This window comes from Carassius auratus, chromosome 3 (assembly GCF_003368295.1).
Source record: "Carassius auratus strain Wakin chromosome 3, ASM336829v1, whole genome shotgun sequence".
Taxonomy (NCBI): domain Eukaryota; kingdom Metazoa; phylum Chordata; class Actinopteri; order Cypriniformes; family Cyprinidae; genus Carassius; species Carassius auratus.
Genome location: NC_039245.1, coordinates 15257040 through 15270321, shown reverse-complemented (window position 1 = coordinate 15270321; position 13282 = coordinate 15257040). Strand labels below are relative to the sequence as shown.

The following is a 13282-nucleotide window of genomic DNA, read 5'->3' as shown; positions in this document are numbered from 1 at the left end:
CAATCAGGTGTATCATAATTATATAATACATTATACATTACTTATGAATAAGTGTGCTTTTATATTATTATGTAAATTATACATTTGAAAAAAAATTACTTGTATAGTTATATGTATTTTTATAAATGTATTCAAGTATTTATAAACATATTTCTACAAAAATGTATATTTATATAAACTATTCAAGTGCATTATATTTACATAATACATTTATATAAATAAATGCATTATATTATATTTAGTTTTATTTATATAAAATAATTGCGTTAAGTAGAATACATTCAAATAATCAACTTAAATATTTATTTAACTATCCATTTCTGTATAAATAAATGTGTTTAAATAAATGGATGTACTAGTGAGAAGGTCATATCTCAGATTCGCTCTTATAAGTCATGGGGTGGACTGGGATGGCAGTCTGCAGGATGTCAAACCCGATCTGATTGCCCATGTCTAGTACACAGAGCATGTTGTTTCCGGAGGTCATTGTGGCCGAATCCTGGAACATTTTTCGGTCCTCGTCGTCCTCACCGCAGCACAGCGCCACCTCGTTCTCGTAGCAGAAGGCACTGGGCGAGTGCGGTGGGAGAAGCGACTGAGATGGCGTCACGGAGCGGGACGTCCCAGATGAACGGTGTCCGGTCAGTTCGCTCAGCTCCTTAGCGCTGCAAGTGGGCGTTGAGCGAACCTCATAGGTCTTGTGGAAGTGTGTGTAGTCGACCTGGTAGCGGTCACGGTCTTCGAAGATGACCGGCTCGAAGCGGTGACCCCATAGGATCTCGCGGGAAAGGTACGAGCTACGCGTTTGTGTCGTCATTGCTGTCGCCTCCACCATTCCCTCCAGGATCACTACGATCTCGAAATCATCAGACTCGAGATCCACGCGGCTCAATCCCCACAGCGGCGAGTCCTCGTCGATTTCATGCACGATTACTAGCGGTGACACCAGGAAGAGGCGGTCTGTACCGTCGTCGTAGCCCACGTTCAAATCCATCTGTTCCAGCGGGATGAACTCGCCCTCTGCCGTCATGTAGGGGCGGATGAGCTGCGCGCGGACGTGGGCTTCAACAATGTGGCTCCGCCGAAGGTTCCCAACACGCCACATCAAACACAGCTTTCCATCTCGCAGTGCAATCACTGCGTTATGCGAAAACATCAAGGTTTGGTTTCGCTTCTTCGGACGTGCCATTTTGGCCATAATGGTGCCAATCATGAAAGAGTCAATGATGCACCCAACGATGGATTGCACCACCACCGTTACGATAGCTACCGGACACTCTTCGGTCACGCAGCGCCAGCCGTAACCAATCGTGGTTTGAGTCTCGATTGAGAACAGGAATGCACCAACAAAACCCTCGACATGCTGCAAACACGGTTTCCATGGCCTCCCGCTGCTTCCGCGATCTTTCTCGAAGTCTCCGTGCACTAAAGATATGCTGTAGAAGATCAGTCCAAACACGAGCCAGGACAGCAGAAAGGTGGAGCAGAAGACCATCAGCAGGTACCGCCAACGGATGTCCACGCATGTGGTGAAGATGTCCGCCAGGTACCGCCATGGCTTGTCGTCCATGTTGGCGAAGACCACGTTGCACTGGCCGTTCTTCTTGACGAAGCGGGAGCGTAGCTGGCCTTGGCCTGATGTGGGGATCTTCCCATTGTAGCCGGTCCTCATCAGCGCTGATGCCATGTTCGAACCCATGTTCGAACCCACCTCTGCTCCAGGGGAGTGAAGCCGTCCGGAGCAGTGGCCGTTGTAGAGGCCGATGGTGGAGATCTTCAGTCCCTCCTCATCAGGAGACACAATGCTGTACCTGAGAGACAACAGAAGAGTGTCTTGTCAGAAAACATGTCTTCAGTAAGCTTCTTTTTTTTTCTAAACATGAATTGAATGAACATTGAGCTGATTTAGAACATTGAGCTAACTTTTTTAGTTTTCATTATAATTTTAGTTTTTTTTTGTAATTTAGTTTGAATTTTACTATTTCAATTTTAGCTTTAATATTGTGAAATGGCTTTTATGCATACATTTTCCGTTTTCATTTCATTTTCATATGCTTTTATATTTTATTATTATATATATATATTATATATATATATATATATATATATATATATATATATATATATATATATATATATATATATATATATATATATATACATACATACAGTGACATAAACTTTGTGTTTTGCAATGATAAGCTTATCATACGTTTTAAAGGCTTTTATTGGCAAAAAATAGAGTCACTATTTACAGTCTTGACCCTAGTGCTTCATAACCTCTAAAATTCACTTCAGTCATGCTGGATTATTAGCTTCTGGGCCAAATCCTGACTGATGGCGATCCATTCTTGTCTTATTAGTTATTGGAGTTGATCACAATTTGTGGGGTTCTGCTTGTCCACTCGCCTTTTGAGGACTGACCACAGTTAACTTTGCACTAGTCTTCTGCTGTCCAATCCTTGTACTTCCTGCAGAATTTCAGTCTGTCCTTGATGTTATTTTTGGAGAGAGGTGGTTTCTTTGCTACCGTTTTTGACACCAGACCATTGTCCAAAAGTCTTTGCCTCACTGTGTGTACAGATTCTCTGACACCAACCTGCTACCATTCCTGAGTAAGTTCTGCATTGCTGGAGACACGATTCTGTAGATGACTTCCCAGGAGGAGACGGTCCTGTTCTGTAGCTGACTCCTCAGGAGGAGACAATCCTGTTCTATTCTGTAGCTGGCTCCTCAGGAGGAGACGGTCTGTTCTGTAGCTAACTTCTCAGGAAGAGACTGATTTTCTGTAGCTGACTCCTCAGAAAGAGATGTGTTCTGTAGCTGATTTCTCAGGAGGAAATGGTCCTGTTTCGTAGCTGACTCATCAGGAGGAGACAGTCCTGTTCTGTAGCTGACACTGGAGACAGTCCTGTTCTGTAGCTGAGTCCTCAGGAGGAGACGGTCCTGTTCTGTAGCTGACACCTCAGGAGGAAACGGTCCTGTTTCGTAGCTGACTCATCAGGAGGAGACGGTCCTGTTCTGTAGCTGACTCCTCAGGAGGAAACGGTCCTGTTTCGTAGCTGACTCATCAGGAGGAGCCAGTCTTGTTCTGTAGCTGACTCCTCAGAAAGAGATGTGTTCTGTAGCTGATTTCTCAGGAGGAAATGGTCCTGTTTCATAGCTGACTCATCAGGAGGAGACGGTCCTGTTCTGTAGCTGACACTGGAGACGGTCCTGTTCTCTAGCTGAGTCCTCAGGAGGAGACGGTCCTGTTCTGTAGCTGACTCCTCAGGAGGAGCCGGTCCTGTTCTGTAGCTGACACCTCAGGAGGAGAAGTGTTCTGTAGCTGACATCTCAGGAGGAGACAGTCCTGCTGTTCTGTAGCTGACACCTCAGGAGGAGAAGTGTTCTGTAGCTGACTCCTCAGGAGGAGCCGGTCCTGTTCTGTAGCTGACACCTCAGGAGGAGAAGTGTTCTGTAGCTGACTCCTCAGGAGGAGCCGGTCCTGTTCTGTAGCTGACTCCTCAGGAGGAGAAGTGTTCTGTAGCTGACTCCTCAGGAGGACACAGTCCTGCTCTGTAGCTGACTCCTCAGGAGGAGACTTGTTCTGTAGCTGACTCCTCAGGAGGAGACGGTCCTGTTCTGTAGCTGACACCTCAGGAGGATAAAGGGTGCTGTAGCTGACACCTCAGGAGGAAACAGTCCTGTTTCGTAGCTGAATCCTCATGGAGGAGACAGTCCTGTTCTGTAGCTGACACCTCAGGAAGAAACGTGTTCTGTTGCTGACACCTCAGGAGGAGACAATGTTCTGTAGTTGACTCCTCCCTTTTTCGTGAAGAGTTTGTTTTTTGGCCAAAGAAGCTTTTAGCAATTATTTAAAATGCATCTGATCACTTTAAACAATAATCTAGAAACAATGTGAATAAACACCACAACAGCTGAAGCAGCAAACTTTGCAAAACACATAATTTATGTCACTGCCACAACTTTTGTCCATGACTATAGATAATATTAATATCCCTGATTGACATAATTGACATACTTGATCTAAAAAAAGACAATATTGATTTCTTTACACTGTAAGAACAACAACAACAAAAAAATAAAAATAAGCAACAATAAAATTTTAATGCAAACTAGTGAATCCAAGAACACACACTGCTATTAAAATCTGTTTTGTAACTTTAACAAACACAAACACCATTATGGTAACACACATGATACTTAAATAATGCAATAAACTTTAATTAAACAGCAGATGTAAAATAAAGCCAAAATGTACATAACTGATAACAAAAAAACTATTAAAAAATGATTATTTAAACAAAATACTTTCTAATGTGGAGTATAATGCAGGAAATTCTGGGAATATCAGTTTAAAGTTTTTGACTAAATTATACATTGATTTGCTATTTTTTACTTTCCCCCTGTATGTAGTATGAGAACTTACTGTTAACCTATTACCTGTTTTTTTTTTTTTAGCTTTTTACAAAATGTTACAGTTAAAATGACAATTATTTTGTGTAGAGATGTGTAGTGAAGAGATGCTATACAGCATAATTTGAAATAGTTTCATAACAGATTAATTTTGCTACTCTGTTATTTGCCTTTTCATTTCTGTGTAGCTGCTTTGAAATTAGCTGTATTATGTAAAGCATCATATGAATAAATAAAGGTGTGAGAATGTGGGTTTTTGGAGCTTCTGGAGGACAGGTTGAGTGCTGTAATCTGATTGGAGCATTTGTTCTCTCAGTGACCGATCTAAAGGACAAACACTCGCTCCAGATAAACCATGAGTCACTAATGCATCTCCCTGCAGAAACTGTCCTGATGAACCTCCCAAACCTATCAGCGGGATCAGGACTGTGTGTTTCTCCATCGTTTCCCTGTCACTCTCTTCAGAGTTTTGTATGTGAATGTACAAGGGCCTCAGGTGTGCATTACCTGCCCCTCATCTGGGATTATGAGGGAAGGCCAGTCATTTAGCCATATCAGGATTGCGGTCAGTGAAGGTTTAGGGATTATAACCTGAGCTCTCTCTCTCTCTCTCTCTCCTTCACACACACACTAATACGCAAATAAATAAACAGTCTGTCAGTGTTACTGGCTCTCAGTCACCTGCTGATGTTTGGTGGAGCACATGAGCGAGTAAATGTGTCTGAGCCAGTAAAACTTCACATGAAACAGAGTTTTCAAGTATCTGTTACTGTTTCTATTGTTTTGAACAAAAGAAGTGTTCAAATCTGTGGTTATTAAAAAAAAATGGATAAAACTTTGGCAAGAAGTTTATTATTTTAAGATTTTTCCTAAACTCAGTCATCATTTAATGGGGTATTCAAATGCTATTTCATGCATACTGAGTTTTTTACACTGTTAAAGAGTTGGATTCCCATGCTAAACATGGACAAAGTTTCAAAAATTAAGAGACTGATTTTCTGTAGCTGACTCCTCAGAAAGAGATGTGTTCTGTAGCTGATTTCTCAGGAGGAAATGGTCCTGTTTCGTAGCTGACTCATCAGGAGGAGACTGTCCTGTTCTGTAGCTGACACTGGAGACGGTCCTGTTCTGTAGCTGAGTCCTCAGGAGGAGCCAGTCTTGTTCTGTAGCTGACTCCTCAGAAAGAGATGTGTTCTGTAGCTGATTTCTCAGGAGGAAACAGTCCTGTTTCGTAGCTGACTCATCAGGAGGAGACTGTCCTGTTCTGTAGCTGACACTGGAGACGGTCCTGTTCTGTAGCTGACTCATCAGGAGGAGCCAGTCTTGTTCTGTAGCTGACTCCTCAGGAGGAAACAGTCCTGTTTCATAGCTGACTCATCAGGAGGAGCCAGTCGTGTTCTCTAGCTGACTCCTCAGGAGGAAACCGTCCTGTTTCGTACCTGACTCATCAGGAGGAGACTGTCCTGTTCTGTAGCTAACACTGGAGACGGTTCTGTTCTGTAGCTGACTCCTCAGGCGCAAACAGTGTTCTGTAGCTGACTCCTCAGGAGGAGACTTGTTCTGTAGCTGACTCCTCAGGAGGAGACTTGTTCTGTAGCTGACTCCTCAGGAGGAGACGGTCCTGTTCTGTAGCTGACTCCTCAGGAGTAGACGGTTCTGTTCTGTAGAGTTTCAAAAATTAAGTTGTACGTTTGAAGGAGAATTTTTGTTCCAAGTTTTGGTTTGTCACAAGTTTCGGAAAGTTTTTTTTCGAGTATGGCTCTGTGTGATATTAGATTGAGCGGAATTTCCTTATAAGGGCACTTCTGCCGGAAGAGCGCGCTCCTGTATAGCAGAGCACTGAGAGCACAACAGACTTCACTGATCAGAGTAATCAAAAAAAAAAAAAAAACAGCATTAAGGGACCAGTGGATGGAGTTTATTTTTACAGAGCATCAACGGAGTTGTGCAAGTGTTTTTGTTTGTTCCCTGCATTTCAGATTGCACATCGTTTATTTCTTAAGGATAATGCAGTCCCAACGAAAAAGGGTTACGATCATGTGTTGGAACCGCATGCGGTGAGTAAAACTGCTTCAAATATCTCTGTGTTGTTAACTTAGCTATCAGTGTGTAAGCACATCAAGTAAACAACATGCGATGTTGTCATCAAACTGCACTTTCCACATGTACAGCTTAAAAAAATAAAAATAAAAAAGACGACAAAGTGGATCTTAGTCTTTCTCCAAAACCGCTAAGCAAATATATACAGTTTCAGTACATACCACATAGAGACGTCGTTGCTGCTGCTGCTCTTGTTAAATTTCAGCCTCTGGATCTGATTCTGGATCATAAATAAACGGCTGAATCTGACTGTTATCCATGGTTTGTGTTGGATGATGTTTTTTTTTCCTCACGGTGTCACAGTTTCCAAACACTCTCAACGCAAAAGCTTACTGGCACTCGTGATTCTTTAGCTCCGCCCACACGCCACGCCTCCAGCCGGTCGTGTTTTTCCGGGAAAAATCGGTACAGACTATCTTTCTCTTATGAATATAATAAAACTAAAGACTTTTTGGAGTTATGAAGGATGCAGTACTACTCTATAGGTACTCAAGATTAACAGGATATTGAGTGAAAACAAGCATTTCACCCCCCCCCTCCCCCCTTAAGAAAATACATTACAGGTGAATAATATTCAAATATGCAAGTTAAATATTCAAATTGAGCATAATATTGTTAAAGGTTTGCATATATTTATAATAAAACAAATCTGAAAATTGGATAACACCAGATTCAAACTATTGTTTGATTTTGCTGACATTTTAGAGTTTGGGGGATTTTTTTTTCTTTTAATCACTCCTTCTCCTTGGAAAAATGAAATTATTTAATCAGAACAAGATGCACAAATTGCATCACATATATGATTTATTTTCCATAAATCAGAAAATATTGTTAACAGCCAGAAAAAAAAAATGGCACGTTTTTTTTCGGAATAAACACTATAATAATAGAATAAATCCTATATAAATGAGTGTGAGTAATATATGAACAACCCACTCAGTTAAATCCTTCAGAATATAGATGTGTATTTTGGATGATTTCTTTTCACTAATCTGAAACAAGATATGATATGGAAGCAAAATCAAAGAGCAAGCCTCATCCTCTTGAATTGGTCTTGTTTTAGAGAAGCAGCATTAAACACATTATTTGACTCTGAGAGTTCAGACTGATTCACAGACCAGCTGAGAAGATGACCACAAACTTTGAGCTGAACCCTGTAGATCTACATTTGCCAGCAATTTACCATTTCTTCTACAGATTTTAGCACTTAAATGGATATTTAACCCAAAACGGATCATTCTGTCATTATTAACTCTCCCTTATGTCATTTCAAACCTGTATGACTTTCTTTCTGAACTTTGGGAACCAAACATACCTAGGAACCTCTTGACTTTGCATGAACAAAAAGCTTTTTGAGACCAAGACAAATGTCCTTGGAAAATGAAATTATTTAATCAGAACAAGACGCACAAATTACATCACATATACTGACTCATCCAAATGAGTTTTATAATATTATAAATAATCAAAACTGAGTAAGCTAAGCGTATTTTTGTGCATTATTTTGACCCATAAATAAACATGGATGCTCCCACACGTTCTCCTCTTACCTGCTGGCTCTGTTGGCTCCCATGCTGTACTTGATCTTCAGCTGCTTCTCCAGTGACACGACAGAACAGTGTTCTCCGTTTAACCGGAAAGATTGGGGATTGGCATCCTAACACACCTGGATCTACGGTACGTCCACGCTGCAGACACAGAGTCAAGATGCTGTGCTGAAAGTTCAGGATGATGTGATGATGATGCACAGAAACTATATTTGTGTTCTGGTTTGGATGCTGTGATCTGGGTCATAGCAGCTGTTAAAATAGCCCGCGCGCACACACACACACACACACACACACACACACACACACTCACACACACACACTCGGATGTAGGCTAGCAGCCACCACTGATCTGCATGTTCTCTAAATGTAGTGCAGTGGTTGATGACTTCTAATCTGGATGGCAAAACAACTTAATAAAATAATTTGATTTTATTTTCATCTTCCCATCCTGCATTTAATTCAAACAGAAGCTGCAGACATCATTTTAGTTCTGTTGTGTAATTTAACCTGAGATGTCTGTATGGAAATTGTATTTCTAGTTCCCAGCTTGCTTTGCATAGAGCTAGATAAGTAAATTAAATGTTACAATTCACTGTTATTTAATGTGTTTTAGTGAATGGAAAGAGCTGTTAGTATTGAATGCTGTTATGTTTGACATTTAAAAGAGTTTCGGTAAGGTTGGGTTACAGTTTTTACCATCGTGTTGAAGAGTAGAGCTAGTGTGACAATCTTATACTGGTCAAATTTACACGCTAAATAAGTTACATTTGACAACTTGCCAAGTATAAATTAGATTTGAACTGAAAAAGATCAGATTAATTGGTTCAAAATTTCATTTATGACTGAATTATGTTGCACCAATTTGGATAAACTTTATTTTAAGTAATCAACCTGTATTAAAACCGTTTTTGTGCTAATAAAAATGTAAAAATAAAAAAGTGTTGTTTGTTGAGTAAACGTAATTGTAATTGGAAGTTAACTTAAAAAGATGTTAGACTCTTCCCGTTTTTAGAGTGTACTCGTACATTTTGTAGGTTGTGTGATTATTGTGTATATTATGTTTCTTCATGACACTGTAAATGACAGTCAACTGATCTGATTGTGTCTAAAGGGCAGTTTTCAGTTTCTCATTACCATGGTCTCATCACAGATATCAATCACACACACACACACACACACACACACACAAACACACGTCCTCTAAGCTACTGTTTGAAAACATTAGTATGTCTTGTTATGAATTGTCAATTTAAATGACATTAAATAGTTCAAGGAGAGAGTGGGATTGTGGGAGATGCAGAGGTCAACAGGTCAGATCCATGTGACTCAATAACTGCTCTTTACAATCAAAATGGACTTTGTTACACAACATAAACACACACACACTTAATCCCTGATCACCTGTTTGTGTGTGTGTGTGTGTGTGTGTGTGTGTGTGTGTGTGTGTGTGTGTGAGAGAGAGAGAGAGAGAGAGAGACGTGTCTTTCTTTATTCCTAATCAAGTTAATTATATCTGAATAATCTCTTCATCTCTCATTTTTAACAGTGATATGATGCAGATTTTTTTTCTTTTATCCAGAGTGACTTGCACTGCTGTCAAGGTATGCATTTAATCAGTTCATCTGTGGGAACTGAACCCATGACCTTGTTGGCATTGATGGAGCCAAGATCTAATGTTTGTAGTTCCACACTAACTCACATTAACACAATATTGACATCCAATGTTATAGCATTTCAAACCAACAACCTCCTGATTATATATATATATATATATATAGCTGGTGCATGTTTCTTTATAATAAATTATATGATTGACATGAGCGTGGTTTCGGTATTCAGACACTTTTTGTGGCCACTGTAGATTGGTATATTGGCTGAAATAACAGCATTGTATGTTTTGGGTACGTCATTAGACTTTTTACACGTTTTAACTTTTGACAGTTTGAACCATATTTGTACTATTTGTTCATTTACACACACACACACACACACACACACACACACAAATTTCCTGTTCTTGATAATTTATTATATCACAAAAATACTGTGATACTTTGACATATACAGCTCATCAGAAGACTTTTAATTACTTCTAACTAACAGCTGATGGGGTTCATCATGAAGCAGATTGAAGCTCTGACATTAAATATGATGCTGGACCAGTGCTTGATCTCAAACAGAGAATAATCTCTTTTCATTACAACATCATGTTTCTTTTCTCTGCATCTATCCTCCCCTCATCTGTTCATCCTCCATCGATTTGATCTGCAAGTCAGTCCCTTAAATCTGCATACTGACATATTCTTGCACAATTGAAAGTTATAAATATAGTTCATTTAAGAAACCTACATATAGTGGGCTACAATTCATAATAGTAATTTGTGTTTCTACGTGACTCCTTTTTACAACAATATAATGATAACAATTGGCAAATTAGCATATTGTCGTAATCTACGCAGATTGTTTAACCAAATATAGATCCCATTTTATAATATATGAAGCGACATCTTCATCAAAAAAAAAAAAAAAAAAACTGAAAAAAACTTCGGAAATTTGTATTATCAGACCAATTTACTACACACATGAATGAAGATGTGAAGAATTGCTCACCTTATGAAAGCAAAGCAAATATCTAATCTGTGAAGGTTTTTTCCGGTGAATTTGTCTTCTGCTCGCGCTCACTTGGTGTTTTGGTGCAAGCGCGCGGTCTGTTCGCGCGTCCTGATTTCTTTCTTTCTTTTATTCTCAGAACACATCCATCTTTTCTTGTATGTTTATCCCTCCGGTCTCTCCGCTTTGACTTCCCTCATGCGGTAATCTCCGAGCGCGCGCGCTCTCCTCCTCGTCCTCGCGGTCTCGCGCTCATGTGGGTGACCGACCGGCGGATAACGGAGGAGGTGGAGGAGAAAGATGTGAGCATGTCACTGCGATTATATTCACTTCAGAATGATGTGAAGTGAAATCCAGTCCAGTGAGTCCACATTAGTCCAGACCTGACGGATATCAACGCGCTTCTGTCTTCATCGACACTGATGAGTTGTCTTGATTGAATTATCTTTGTTTTCCTTCTGTCCATCCGCGGGACAAGACTTTTAATCTTTTTCATTTTCCTCAGCGTCCCAGATGTTCTGCTGTCCCTCCATCTCTTTCTGTCTCCTGGGTGTTCATAACTCCATGAACATGATTTATGTTTTCAGTTCAAGACGAATATGACCCATATAAACCACCACCACACTTTTACAAATACAGGAGTTTTCACAGCAACAGCCTACAACAGAAGTACCTGCAATGTTCAGAGAACAGTTCTTAAAATAACCATTTATAGAACATTTTAAGAACCTTATAAAGGACCTTTTGTGCAATGGAAAGATTCCACGGATGTTAAAGGTTCTTCATGGAACCGTCATTGACAATAAATAACCTATTTTTATGAACATCATGAGGAGAATTTACAGAAATCCCCGTGTTTCCGAAGGTGAACGAACACAGAATGTGACGGGTTTACCACACCTATCCACCGTGAAGGTCCGTGAACGCAGGTTTATGATGACTCCGGCTCTGTGTTTCAGGCCTGCTGCTTGTTTTAGGTCTTGGAGAACAGCACGACAGGGTTTCTATGGAGACTTTGCTGAGCGAGCGCTTATTTTCGGCGGTGGAGGCCTGGATGAGGAGGTGGGGATGTGAAGGTGTGACAGCCGTGGAGTGACAGGAGGAGTGTGTGGGAGAAAACACCGAGAGACGAGCTGAGACGAGGATCCTGCGAGGACATGATCACGGAGAGAGGCCTGTTTAACTGGATTACAAACAGATGAGGCTGGTACTCTGTTTATGCACAAGATATATACATTTCTGACAGCGACATTTCGCATAGGCTGTGTGTGTTTGTGTGTTTTCGAACAAAGCTAGATGTATGCAAAATGTAGTCATTTTGGCGTAATCGGGAGTAGTAATGATGAATTCAAATGACAGAGATAGATGCACATCATAAACTAAAAGTTTTAATAAATTGTTGTTTTGTTTGGCAATGCAGACACTCAGAGAGACAGACAGATGATCCTGCGTGACTCAAACGGGACGCGACCCAAAACCAAATGCGCGCGCGCACACACATGCACACACACACACACACACACACACACACACACACACACACACACACACACACACACACACACACACACACGGATGGTGGTAGCGTGAGGTAAAAGGGTGAAGGGCACATATGTAAAAACAAGCTTAATGCATTAACACTTTCATATGAGAGAGAAAGCCGAAGATGACGCAAAACGCGACACTTTTTCCATCTGAAAGAATAATCGCATCTGTCAATCATTAAGTTCTGATTTATTATTTCTATGAATATGAAGACAACCTTCAGATCACTTCGGCTCCTCAAACATGTCTTAAATAACTTTGAGAGAGAAAAGAGAAGAGAGTGATTGTTCGAAGTGTGCGTGTGTGTGTGTGTGTGTGCGCGCGTGTGCGTGTGCGCGCGTGTGCGTCTGCGTCTATGTGTGTGTGGTGTCCTGATAAGTTCCCACGACCTCCCACGACCTGCGTCTCTCAGTTTTCCGGGTTTTTCTCTCCCATTATCAAATATCAGTCTGTCTGAATATCTCTCTCTCCCTCTTTCCACTCGTTCAGTAGATTGTCGCGCAGTCGTGTGGAAACTCTCAGTTTCTGCCGTTTTGCACACTATACTGCCGTGTTTCGCCGTTATGTAAGAAATAAAACTTCCTAATTTGACCTCGAATGGTTGACTGCTCCTCTGTCTCACTGAGTTTACACGCAACACTCACTCAAACCCGTTTACAAAGACCTGAATGACTGAACATAAACCCGATTCTGTGACAAACACTGACGGATGAACAGCACGCGCCGCCTCGCTGAATATGACATAAAGCTCATCATCCACTTTTATCTCAAACAATTTAATATGACCTAGCTATTAGCCTAGTTATCAACTCTTCATCATTATTATTATTATTACAATTAACGTTAATTCTAACTATTCCCCCCATTTAACATTACTTGAAATATTCTTCAAGTTTTACAATGTTTGTAGTATTTATATGAACCATAATTCACTAAATCATTGTTAAATAATCTGGAGTATGTGCTTCTCTGTGTGTATGTCATGTGCTGACTGTTTTGAGTGTGTTTTAATCAGTCATCAGTATTTGAGGGTGTTTTACTGTCCTCTAGAGGAAAAA

The 13282-nt window shown here is 40.5% G+C and overlaps 1 protein-coding gene across 2 annotated transcripts; it reads right to left on the bottom strand.

Moving 5' to 3' along the window:
* Positions 1-268: 268 nt before the first annotated feature.
* Positions 269-11556, bottom strand: LOC113055049 (ATP-sensitive inward rectifier potassium channel 12-like). 2 transcript variants are annotated; one of them, XM_026220997.1, is made up of 3 exons: positions 10680-11556; positions 8070-8207; positions 331-1811 (listed from the first exon to the last, which is right to left on the bottom strand). In XM_026220997.1, exons 2-3 carry the CDS (start codon positions 8090-8092, stop codon positions 368-370), a joined length of 1467 nt encoding a protein of 488 aa, XP_026076782.1. In that variant the 5' UTR covers positions 8093-8207; positions 10680-11556; the 3' UTR covers positions 331-367. The 2 variants fall into 2 exon arrangements, with proteins under 2 accessions (XP_026076789.1, XP_026076782.1); XM_026221004.1 differs by lacking the exon at positions 10680-11556 and having other exon boundaries at positions 269-1811; positions 8070-9512.
* Between the last annotated feature and the right edge of the window lie 1726 nt (positions 11557-13282).

Coding starts and splice junctions, on each gene's coding strand:
- LOC113055049 (XM_026220997.1), bottom strand. CDS start 8,092: ATGGGAGCCAACAGAGCCAGCAG. Junction 1,812..8,069: donor GGAGCCAACAGAGCCAGCAG/GTAAGAGGAGAA, acceptor GTTGTCTCTCAG/GTACAGCATTGTGTCTCCTG.